Here is a 12,825-nt window from a genome sequence, read left to right as displayed (position 1 = left end):
GTATAACTCTTTGGGGCTTAACTATTTATTCAAAGCTCAGGTAAGGTAAAGGTTAAGTAATGATTTCCTTATTAATTTCCTTACGACTTTGTTTACATAATCTCATAATTCATAATTCATAATACATAATTTTCTTTCTCTTTATCATATTCTTCTTCTTGTTCTCGTCTTAGTTCCTCATCTTTATCTTCGTTACGACTTCGGGTTTTTTTGTTGTGGGCTATTTTGCTCTTATTCATTTTTCCCCATTCTTTCTCTTCCTCATATTATTTCCATCCTTATCTTCATCTTCTTTACGACAGTGTGGCAAATAAACACATCAAACATTACCTACTCTCTCCTTATTTCATTGTTATATCAAGGCCGATGTTAGACCTTCTTTCGGGGGCCCAGGTAAGGTAAGGTAAGGTAAGGTAAATGAAGGGTTGAATTACGGACAGGTGTGTGACTATAGCAATGAGTTTAGCCTTGGATTGGTCCTTTCCGAGGCAGGTAATATGTGTGGGTGTAGCAGGGGTGTGGGTGTGTGGAGGAGGGGGTGAGGGGAGGGGGGGGGAGAGGGTTGTGAGGGGGGGGGGAAGTTGTGTGTGTATGTGTGTGTATAAGAGATAGATAGATAGATAGATAGATAGATAGAGAGAGAGAGAGAGAGAGAGAGAGAGAGAGAGAGAGAGAGAGAGAGAGAGAGAGAGAGAGAGAGAGAGAGAGAGAATAAGGGGGGAGGGGGGAGGTTTTGACTGGACTTGAACCCGGAACTTCATGTCCACCGCATCCGTTCGTCTGTCCGTTATTCTTATTATTGTAGTAGTAGTAGTAGTAGTAGTAGTAGTAGTAGTAGTAGTAGTAGTAGTAGTAGTAGTCGTAGTAGTAGTAGGAGTAGTAGTAGTGGTTGTTGTTGATAATGCAGTTTTTTTTTATATTGTTGTATACGTATGTTATTATTGGTGATGATGATGATGATGATGATAAAGTTAATGTTAATGGTATCGTAATTTTCCTCATTATTAGGTTATTTCTAGTTCACCTTTTTGTTGTTATTGATTTCACTACTACCACCTGTCCATGAAAGACCAACAGAAGGGAAACAAATCAAGAACAGACAGACAAACAGACAGACAGACAGACAGAGCATGAAAGCAGACAGGCACTTTATAAATAACACAAAATGACATCCTTACGTAAGCCCCCATCCCCTTCCCCATACCATCCCTGCCGTGTCACACCCTCCCCTACCTCCCCTCATCCCATCCCTGCCGTGTCACACCCTCCCCTACCTATCCTCATCCCATCCCTGCCATGTCACACCCTCCCCCTACCTCCCCCTCCCCCCTCTCCCGTAGCTACAGGAGGCCTACACAACGAAAACAATACAAGGACAGACAGAGATAAATAGGCTCACCCTTACACACGCACCTACACATTCCCCTCTCCTTGACACACCCTCAGCCCCTTTTAGCTGCAAGAGGCCTCCACAAATAGGATAAAGCAAGGACAGACAGGTAGATAGATAGATAGATAGGAAGAAACACACGAGGATAGAACAAGAAGAGTCAGGTAGCATAGACAGGTAGATAGATAAATAGGTAGATAGAAATGTGGAAAATAGCATAGAATAACATAACATAAGGGGACATAACAGACAGGTAAGTAGATAGATAGACAGGAAGGAAACAGCATAACAAACAAACATACCGGAAAAGAAAAAGAACAAACAGGTAAACAGACAGATAAACAGGCAGGAAATAGCGTAACAAACAAACAAACAAACAAACAAACAGACAGAGCATGACAAAGAGGAAGGGAGGAAGGGAGGAGAGGAGGGAAAGCGAATGACTGGAACAAATAAAAGAAAAAAAGACATTGAGGAGAGAGAGAGGGAAGAAGAGGAAGAGGAAAAGAAGTTAGGAGACAAGAGAGATACAGTTAGGAAATAACACAACAAAAACAAACAGAAATAGAATAAACAAAAAAAAAAGGACTGGAACAAATAAAAGAGAGAGACAGTGAGAGAGAGAAAGAGAGGAAAGAGGAAGAGGAAAAAAAGGTAGAAGACAAGATAGATATAGAAAGGAAATACCATAACATAAAAAAACATACATAGATAGAATAGACAAAAAAAAGAAAGACTGGAATAAATAAAAGAGAAAGACAGTGAGAGAGAGAAAGAGAGGGAAGAGGAAGATACCATAACATAAACAAACACACACGTAGACAGAACAAAAACAACCAGGTAACCAGAAAAATATACAGGTAGGAAACAGCATAGCAAACAAACGTACGTACTCACCCACCTCCTTCCGTAACACATCCTCACTGCACATCCCCCCGTAGCTGCAGGAGGCCGGGGAGGTGCACGCTAAGCTCCTGAGGCTCCTGAAGCAGACCTCCGCTGACAAGGGCCCGCGTGTCACCCTCGACCAGGCCACCCTCACCCTCAGCACCTCGTCCTCCAGCCCCCGAGCCACCGAGGAGCACCCGCAGGAGGCCAGGGATGAGGAGGAGGACGAGAGGCACCTACCACCCCAGGACCACAGCCTCATGTACAGGTGGGCGAGTGTTGGTTACCTGTAGAAGGGGACACCTGTGATTAGAAGCCTCGTTAACTTACAGACATTGACATACAGAGAAGAAGGAGGAGAGGAAGAAAAGGAGGAGTAGGAAGAGGGGGAAAAGAGGAGGAGAAGGAGAAGGAGGAAAGGGAAGAGGAAGTATAGGAGGAATAAAAGGAAGAGGGGAAGAGGAGGAGAAGGAAAAGGAGGAAAGGGAAGAGGAAGTATAGAAGGAGGAATAAAAGGAAGAGGAGGAGAAAGAAAAAAATATGGAGGTGTTTTTTGTTAGAGTGAAAAACTTACACATGTAGTTCTCTTAGGGCCATAGTCTCGCACACAGCTGGGCTCCCGTCGGTACCTGTAGAAGGGAATACCTGTGATTAATAGCCACAGGTAAATACCCTTTGTTAGCGTCAAGAATTAACACCTGTAGTTATAGGAGCACAGTATCATGCACATTGCACAGGTATAGATAACCATTCCACCTGCAAGAGGGAACACCTGTAACACACCTGGCATACCTATAGGGCGGCCTTGAGCTCCCTTCCTGTTTGTGATGTGTAACTTTAGCCTGACGGGGTGGAGCTAGGCGGCCCCTGAGGTGTGGTTTGGTGTTGTGTTTTGTTTCTGTTTTTTTGTTTCACTCCCCTCCCACTCACCCCCTCCATGTCACAATACCCAATAACTCTCTCGTTTTGGATCGTTTTATATAGATAAATAAATAAATAAATAAATAAATATAACTACCCCACTAATTACCGATCCTATAATGAAAAGTAGCAATGAGTTTTGGCCTTATTCTCCCAATGATGTTTGATGTTATTAGTGGAGAACCTTCTGATGGAAAATTTAAACATCTCCCTTTATCTAAAAACACTGAGTAAGTCATTATAATTTTCACACAGAAGGATGATGTGCTGTACTTAAAACATTTTCTCCTCCCTTTACTTCTAATGGAGACTCGAAATAAATGTATGCAAAAAAATTTAACGATTACGTCATTATAATTCTCACAATAACATGACGCGCCGTAGTTAAATTCTTTCCTCTGTTGTCTGCAGAAGGAAAGAGACCCCGGCGATTTTGTTTCCTCTTTCTAAATATCTTCCTTTATGTGCGATTTTCTTTTTCACTTTCTAAATACTTTCTCTCATGTGCGATTTTCTTTTTCCCTTTCTTAACATCTTCCTGTATGATTTTTTTCCTTTCTAAAAATTTTCCTATACGCGCGATTTTTTTTCCCTTTCTAAACATTTTCCTCTATGTGCGATTTTCTTTTTCTCATTCTTAACATCTTCCTGTATGTTTGATTTTATTTTCCTTTCTAAAAAAAATTCTTTACGCGCAATTTTCTTTTCTCCTTTCCAAACATTTTCCTCTATGTGCGATTTTCTTTTTCCCTTTCATTATGTAAAAAAAAAAGCCCTATATCATTACAGTCTCACAAAAACATGTCGTGCCGTAGCTAACCCTTCCCTCTCTCGGCCGCAGGAGGAAGGGGGCGCTGGCGAGGCTGCGGTGGGGGCGGCACATGGGGGAGAGGCCGGCGGGGGTCGCAGTCAGCCCCTGGACATCAGACATCTTCGTGACGGGGAGCGACACTTGCAGGTAGGTACTCACGCCCCCTTCTTCTGTGCCTTCTGCGGCCTCCTGGTGGTGCTGGTGGTGCCCTTGAGTTGCGGTGGGCCTTATGGTGATATTGTTTGTAAGACTTTTTCATTGTTTTCCTTTGATTCCCTTTTTTTTGTTTGTTTGTTTTTCCTCTTCCATTTCCTTTTCTCTTCATTTTTTTCTGTTTTATTTTCTTAGTTTCCTTTATTTTTTTTGTTACCTGATATTGTCCTTAAAACCGTACCATTGCTTTCCTTTGCTTCTCTTTTGTTTTTCTTTTGTTTTTCTTTTCCATTTTCTTTTTCTTTTCATTTTTTTCTTTGCTTCACTTTATATTTGTTATCTTTCCTTTCTTATCTTTTTTTTTTTAATTTCACTCTTGTTCCTTTTTTAATCTTTTTTATACCCATTTCCTTCCTCTTCATTTTTTTCTTTTTGTTTCACTTTCCTTTCGTTTATTTTGTTATCTCTTCCTTTTATTTTATCTACTTTTCTTCTACTTTATTTTCTTGCCATTTTTTTCTTTTCATTTTCAGCTTTTATTTCACTTTCCCTTTTTTTCTTACCTTACATTTCCTTTTTTCTCCCTTCCTTTCTCTTTCTTTTCTTTTACTTTCATAACAGTCAAATTTTCACATATACTGACCATACTTGATATTTTTTTCTTCTTTATTTCAATTTCCTCTTCTAATCTTCTTTTGTGTGTGTTCGTTTGTGTGTGTCATCAGGGTGCAGGTGTTTGACCGCAGCGGGCGCCAGGTGTGCAGCTTCGGGTCTCGCGGTCACGGAGACGGTCAGTTCCTGTGTCCCATCGGCGTGGCCTTCAGCTTGGTGTCCCAGGAGGTGTTTATTACAGGTGAGAGTTCCCACACCTTTAATTAATAGCTCAGTATCCCCACACCTGGTAATTAAGTTTTCTCTCCATTGATTTGCCTTTCCCATTCTTCTTCCTTTTAATCTTCCCACTTTTTTTTCTCTCTTTCCTTCGTTTCTTCTCTATATTAATTTCCTCTTCTGTATTTCTTCCATTTTTCTTCCCGCTTTTTTTCTCTCTCCTCCGTTTTCTATCACATCTCTTCTACTGAATCATTTTATTTATCTTTTTTATACATTTCTTGTTCCTCACCTGGTAAAAGTTCTTTCTTCCATTCATTTGCATTTCCTGTACTTCTTTTCTCTCTCTCTCTCTCTCTCTCTCTCTCTCTCTCTCTCTCTCCCCTATCAAATTTCCACATATACTGAATCAATTTATCCATTTTTTTTTATTCATTACCTGTCTATCCAATAATTCGTCAGTTTCATCTTTCCACTTTTTTTTTCTCTTTCCTTCGTTTCCTATCAAATTTCCACATATCCTGAATCATTGTATCCAACTATTTATTCTCTTTTAATTTATGCATTACCCGTCTATCCAATAATTCGTCAGTTGCATCTTTTCACTTTTTTCTCTTTCCTTCGTTTCCAATCAAATTTCCACATATCCTAAATCATTTTATCCATCTATTTATTCATTATTTGTTCCCTCTTATCAGTTTTCTCAACGCCTCAGCTTCCTATCATAATCTCCTATTTCCCCAACATCATACTTTTAATCTTAGTTTATTTGTATATATGCGCAAGCCATTGATCCATATTGCTTATCCTCCTTGTGATCATAATATTCGTCAACCCCATTGGTTATTACGAAGGTTTTCCAATCAGTTAATTCATAAAGGGAAAATGGTTAGATTCCCTTTTTTTCGTGTGTGTGTGTGTGTGTGTGTGTGTGTGTGTGTGTGCTTTCCCTTTCCCTCGGTAGCAACTTAATGACGAATGGGGGGATGAGGGAGGGAGGGGTGCGGGGCCAAGTCACCCCAATCCCAACCAACAGGAAAGTGAAAGGTTATCAGGAATAGAAAGGTTTAAGCCTCGCATTATAAAACGTCTGCGGCTCTTGTTACGAACGCTGCTACGTCGGGTTGGTTTTTAAGTGTTTGTCCCGTTCACAGCGCGGAAGCCTTGCAACACTACCGCCGGGCTCATGAAACCACCCACTCCTACAACTTCTGCGAGAGCCTTAGGAAACAGGTGTAGTTACTAATGCTCCGAAGAGTTTAATAATATGGACCTAAGAGTTCTCACATGTCTCTTTAATCCTCCTGTTCAAGCGAGTTATAATGTTAATATTCTCAGGTAATGACTTAAATAGCCTAATCTGCGTCTATTTTTAAATCTGACAAGAAGGCGACAGGGATAGTTATTTTTTTTATTATGTACGTGTGTGTGTGTGTGTGTGTTAGGTAAGAGGCGTGAAGGCTTACGAAAATAAGTATGATAAGTCAGATTTTGGTCCTCGAAGTGACTTGCAGATCCGTTGGGCTTGAGGGCTTGTGTTGTTTGTGTAAGACAATGCCCTCTATCCACTCCTCATGTAAGACTCAATCCTCTATTCTTTCCTTATGTAAGACTCAATCCTTTATACGTTCCTTATGATTCACTCCTCTATTGTTTTCTCATGTAAGATTCACTCCTTTATATTTTCCTAATGTAAGATTCACTCCTCTATACTTTCCTCATGAAAGACTCAATCCTCTATCCTTTCCTTATGCAAGACTCAATCCTTTATATGTTCCTTATGATTCACTCCTCTATTGTTTTATCATGTAAGATTCACTCCTTTATATTTTCCTTATGCAAGATTCACTCATCTATACTTTCCTAATGTAAAATTCACTCTATACTTTTTTTGCTCGTCCTTCACCCACATTCTATTTCCATCTTCTTTCCAACCCCTGTACATCCTCTCATCCATTTCCTTACTCAATTAATTCGTTTTCTTATTATTTTCTCGTTTTCTTCACCTTTCTCATCCAGTCATCCACTTCCTCCTCCCTCAGATAAGTGGAAACATTGCATCCACGTCTACGACACCGAGGGCCACTTCATCCGGCAGCTGGGCAGGAAGGGCAAGGGATTCGGCCACTTCTCTGCCCCTGAAGGCATCTCCACGGACCGACACGGAAACATCTACGTGGCGGACACCTGTAATCACCGCGTACAGGTTAGTGTCGAGACCTGTCCATTGTTTTTTTTTTCTTTTGTCTCCAGTTTATTTTGCTTCCTCTGAATTCCTTTCATTTCACTTTCATTTTCTTCATTTTTCTTCTGCATTGTTTCATTTCGTTTGTGGTGTTTCTATCTTTTTTTTCTTTTACTTTCATTTTCTGTATTTTCCTTCTGCATTGCTTTCTTTCATCTTTTGTTTTTCTTTCTTTCTTCTTTTACTTTCATTTTCTTTACTTTTCTTCTGCATTGTTTCCTTTCATCTTTGTTTCCTCTTCCTTTTTCTTTTACTTTCACTTTCACTGTTTTCCTTTTAGTTTGTTTCCTTTCTTTTCTTTGTCTTTCACTTTCTTTGCTTTCTTTTTCATTTTCTTTTCTCTTCCCTTCATTCTATTCTTTCACTTTCTTTGCTTTCCTTCCCATGGTATTTTTTTCTTCGTTTCCTTTTTTCCTTTTTTATTTCACTTTCCTATTTTGTTCTCTTTCCTTTCTTTTCTTTTCTCTTCCTTGCCTTTTCTTCCTTTTACTTTCACTTTCTTTGCTCTCCTTTTACTTTGTTTTCTTTCCTTTTTTTCTCTCTTTATTTTACGTTCAATGTCACTTCCTTGTTTATTCCCCTTGAGCGGTTTCCTTCACCGCAAAAACAACAACCAAAGATGCAATTTCCCTCCTGACGCGGCCGCAGGTGCTAGACAGTGACGGCGTGTTCCTGAGGGAGCTGGGCGTGGTGTCCTCGGAGACGCTGCAGGACGGGCGCCGCTACACCAAGACGGAGTTCTACGAGCCTACGGGCGTGGCTGCGTCCCTGGATGGCTCGAGAGTCTATGTGGCTGACTCAGGCAACCACAGGATCAAGGTGAGAAGAGGGAAAGCCGGAAACAGGCAATGGGGAAGGTGGAGAAGGTTAAGGAGAGATAGGAAGTTGTTAAAGAGAAGAAAAAACTAGCGAATGGACAGCAGACAAAGGTTAAAGATATTCTCACGATGAACTTGGATAGCATGATGCGAGGGAGAGCCGGGAGCAAATAATGGTGAGGGTGAAAGATGGTTGAGGAAAGATATAAAGTTGCTGGAGCCTGGAGAGATAGAATAACTTACAGAAGGATAGCAGACAGACGTTAAAGATATTCTCACGATGAACTTCGGTAGCATGATGCGAGGGAGAGCCGGGAGCAGATAATGGTGAGGGTGAAGGAAGGTTGAGGAAAGATATGAAGTTGCTGGAGGGATAGAATAACTTACAGAAGGATAGCAGACAGACGTTAAAGATATTCTAAAGACGATTAGGAAATGAACTTGAGTAGCATGAGACGAGGGAGACCCGGGGGCAGGTATAGGGGTGAAGGAAGGTTTTTCTGACAGAGAAAAAAACTATAAGGTAAAGGTAAGTCGGAAGGCAAACGCCAAAGCTACGCGTGGCCCCTGTGCTCATCTCTGTCACATTGCCCCTTGCATCTATAACGTAATAAATGCAATCAAATAAAAACTAAACCTAAAAACTGATAATTCCAACTAACCTGTCCAATCTCCAGGTGTTTGACGGGATTACCGGCGAGCGAGTGTTGATGTTCGGCACGCGGGGGTTCAACAAGGGCCAGTTCGAGACCCCGGAGTGTGTGGCGGTGGACCCCGAGGGCTTCATCCTGGTGGGGGACTCGGGCAACGGGCGGGTCCAGGTGTTTAGACCCAACGGGAACTTCATCAGGTGGGTTTCCGCTCCTGAGGGTGGCGGTGGCGGTCAACGAGGTAGTGGTGGCTTCCGTTGAGGGAGAAGGGAAAGAAAGGTGGTTACGATAATTGGTGATGATGTCTAGGGAAAGAGGGGAGAGATAGATAGATAGATAGACAGAGAAAAAACTGACAAACTAACCCTAGAAACAAACTAACCATAAAAAAACTAAATAACAAACCTTCGCTAACGATATAAACTATCACTTACCGGAAGAAAGCTGACCAACTAACTTGCTAACAAATACCTTTATCCTTAATCACTCAACTAACCATCTAACTAACTAACTAACGAACTAACTTGTCCCCAAACTAAGGACTACATTCTTAATAATTTCGGCGCCCAAGCACACACATTTAACAAGGCTTTCGTAGCAGTTTGGGGCCTTTCCAGGGGTAGTTTTCTGACCCTGGTGGTAATTTGACCCTTCTTCTGTACCATGAACCTAAAAAGCAGTCACGAGAATCCGATTGATCTCCTTTTTGTCCTTTGGAAAGAGTTGATGTTAGAGATGGAAGCGTTTTAGAATACCTACCTGTGTTTCCCTAACCTTAAAAACCTAGATAACTTTCACTAACCTCAAAAATTTAACTAACTAAGCAATCAACTGACCAACCAACTAACTTTGCTACTCTTAAAAACCGTATTTCCTTTCCCGTAAAAAGATTATCTAACTATCGCTAATTGTCCCAACTTAACTATCTATCTAACTAACTATCCAATGAACTAATTATCTAACTAACTAACTATCTAGCGAACTAACTATCTAATTAACTAACCAACCAACTAACTCTCCTTTCCCTTCCTCTCCCCGCAAGGTATCTGGGAACGAGAGTAAACAGTCACGGAGAGTTCGGGTGGGTGTCCGGAGTGGCGCTCTCTCGCTCCCTCGACGTCGTGGTCACCGACTTCAAGAACAACCTCGTCGCCGTCTTCTAGTGCCAGTGTCAGGGCCAGTGTGTTGGGTTGTCTTTCTCGATCGTCCCCTTTTATTTTTTGTTTGTTTTTTTGTCTTTTTGTCTTTTGTTCCATTCGGGTTTTTCTTTTCTTGTGTGTCTTTTCTTTCTTTTATCGTCTTGTAATATATTTTTTTCGTCTTTCGTTCTATTTGGCTTTTCTTCTTGTCTCTGTCTTCTATTTTCGTCTTCCTTTCCGTTTTCCTTCATTCATTTCTGTTGATTTTCCACTCTTCCCTTTTCGTCTCGCCTTCTATTAATTTTTCCTTCTTTCTGTCTCTCCTCTCCATTTACATTTATTTTCATCTTCCGCTCCATTCGCATGTATATATTTGTTATTCTTTTTTTTTTACTTACTGTACTCTATCACTATGTCTATCTATCTATCTATCTATCTATCTGTTAATAATTTCTGTTGTTGATTATATACTCTATCGAAAAACAATATACTTATTATTTAATCAGTAGACTAAGGAACACTTTACTATCCCGAACTCCTGTATATAATCATTCACACATAGTATATAATAATTAATAAGAGTTTCGGGAGTGTTATTAAAATAGGGCTTGTGATTTTACTACGTGGTTATTTCCCTATCATTTATTATTCTTATTCATTATTCTTTTCATGTCTGGTTTTAATCAATCTGTTAATATGCGCAAATTCGTCCCGTTCGTAATAACAGTAGGATGATGATGATGATGATGATAATAATAATAATAATAATAATAATAATAATAATAATAATAATAATAATAATAATAATAATAATGTTGAGGAGGGGGAGGAGAAGGAGGAAAAAGAGGAGGAGGAGGAGGAGGAGGAGGAGGATCGATTAAAAAAAATAAGATAAATAAGCAAGATAAAGATAAAATAAAAAAAGACAAAAGAAAAGAGAAAAAAAGATAGATATAAGTGTTAACTGGTGATATTATGTAATCTTATATAATATTAATCCCTAGACAAAACATAATAAATACTCTATGAAAAAAAATGGATATGATATTCATATAAAACATCGATACATCATAATACTAGTACATCCGATTATTATTATTATTATTATTATTATTATTATTATTATTATTATTATTATTATTATTATTATCATTATTATTATTATTTCGCTGGTATTCGTACTGTGATATTGTCGCCGCTATCTTGTTGACGCTTGTAAATAAAGTTATACAGTTATTAAAAGGTATTATTTATATTCCCATACCAGCCCTTACTTAATCTTAAGGCGGCTTTACACCTGGCAATTCCTGGCCGGCAATACAGCCGCGACGATCTAGCGGCTAGACCAGCTGGGTGCTCTCGGGAGCAAGTACGTTCACACGTGGGAGGAGCCGCCGGGAGCATCAAGACGTAAACTGCTAGTAAATGCAAGGGCATGAATTCATCCCAGACACCCCAAAAGGCTACTACCATATATTAAAACCACAATGAGTTTGGTCCATTAGCCTAATATTGTAGAAATACTTTAAGTAAACGAGTTTTACCTTCAGTAGTATTGATTGATTGATTGTTCATTGTTGCATTTAACAACAAAGGAGAAGGGAGGAACATGCCATCGCAACCCCCAGGCATTACATAGTGTGATTATATAATACACGAAAATAATCGTTCCTTACCTCCTTCGATATCTCGCAAGGAGATAAACATTTCTCGTAATGTTGCTGCCACTCTCAAAAGTTGTTTTGCGTAGACTCAGCTTCTCATACAGCTTATCTCGTGGGTCCCACAAGTATCTATGCTGCCTAACTTCTTCTAGTAATGCCACCTCGGCCTCCTGGCTCCAAATCTTGTTGTCTGTATCTGTCATTTCTTGTTTTATTGGCGCCGACATGTTGTACCCAGCCGCCAGTCGGCAATACATGACGAACGCGCTCAGCTGCAGAAAACTTGCCGCGAGAAGGGCTCCCAGACCCAGACCCAGACCTAGGAATTGCCAGGTGTAAAGTCGCCTTCCACCAGATATGTCTGTCTGTCTATCTATCTATCTCATTCTATATTTACTTGACGTTTACACACATACTCATTAACGTAAAGAAAGCCATTTTTATATATTACATGAATTTTATTAACAGTACGAGAGAGAGAGAGAGAGAGAGAGAGAGAGAGAGAGAGAGAGAGAGAGATGGTAAAAAGGAGGAGGAGGAGGAGGGCAGAAGACAACGCATGAGGGAGGAGGAGGAGGAGGAGGAGGACGCAACGTAACTGTTTTCATGGGTCAAGAACCTTCTCCTCCTCCTCTTCTACAATTTTATCCTCCTTTCCTCTATTTCCGTGTTTCCTCTTTTTTGTCTGTCATTTCCCATCGATTGTCTCTTTTTTCCCTTGTTTTATTCCATAGTTTTCAATTTTTTTCCCGTTTCCTCTTTTTATCTTTTTTCTCCTTTATTCTCTCTCTTTATTGTCTCTGCTACACCTTATTCCCCATTTCTCCCCTTTTTCCCTTTATCTTTCATTCCCTTTATTTTTACACTCCTACGGCATTTTTATTATTCCTCTTTCTTATCCTTTGTTCCCTTTATTCCCAATTCTATAGTCTCGCCTTTTCTCTTCGTTTTCTTATTTTTTCTTTTTCGTTCGTGTTTATTTATTTATTTTCATTTTTTACTTCCTGGACACTGGAGAAGAAGAAGAAGAAGAAGAAGAAGAAGAAGATGATGATGAAGAAGAAGTAGAGGAGGAGGAGGAGAAGGTAGAAAAGGAGGAGAAGAAAAGAATGACAAAAGAAGAAGAAGAAAGGAGAAGAATGTATAGTAGCCTATGGAAGATATAGGATGTATCCGTAAATAAACAAATATAAATGAAAAAATAAATAATAACATACAAAAGAGCCAATACAATGTCTTCCTTTCTATCTATACACACATTAATACACAAATGATAAACTGATAGACTTGTCTTGGAAGGAAGCGTCACGTGACT

The 12,825-nt window shown here is 39.8% G+C and overlaps 1 protein-coding gene across 4 annotated transcripts in view; it reads left to right on the top strand.

Moving 5' to 3' along the window:
• Positions 1–11,088, top strand: part of LOC126983994 (RING finger protein nhl-1-like) — a 47,764-nt gene extending 36,676 nt beyond the window's left edge. For 3 of the 4 annotated variants that reach the window (XM_050837295.1, XM_050837293.1, XM_050837296.1), the window contains 7 exons: positions 2,332–2,546; positions 4,041–4,157; positions 4,889–5,016; positions 7,037–7,200; positions 7,888–8,058; positions 8,735–8,907; positions 9,750–11,088. In XM_050837295.1, coding sequence (XP_050693252.1) covers positions 2,332–2,546; positions 4,041–4,157; positions 4,889–5,016; positions 7,037–7,200; positions 7,888–8,058; positions 8,735–8,907; positions 9,750–9,870 — 1,089 coding nt within the window. In that variant the 3' untranslated portion in view covers positions 9,871–11,088. The remainder of the gene's footprint in view (positions 1–2,331; positions 2,547–4,040; positions 4,158–4,888; positions 5,017–7,036; positions 7,201–7,887; positions 8,059–8,734; positions 8,908–9,749) is intronic. The other variant, XM_050837294.1, reaches the window with a different exon arrangement.
• Positions 11,089–12,825: the final 1,737 nt, after the last annotated feature.

The sequence above is a fragment of the Eriocheir sinensis genome, chromosome 55, assembly GCF_024679095.1.
Source record: "Eriocheir sinensis breed Jianghai 21 chromosome 55, ASM2467909v1, whole genome shotgun sequence".
In the NCBI taxonomy this organism is placed as follows: Eukaryota; Metazoa; Arthropoda; class Malacostraca; order Decapoda; family Varunidae; genus Eriocheir; species Eriocheir sinensis.
Note: the sequence above shows the minus strand (reverse complement) of the source record. Positions and strands in the feature narration are given on the sequence as shown.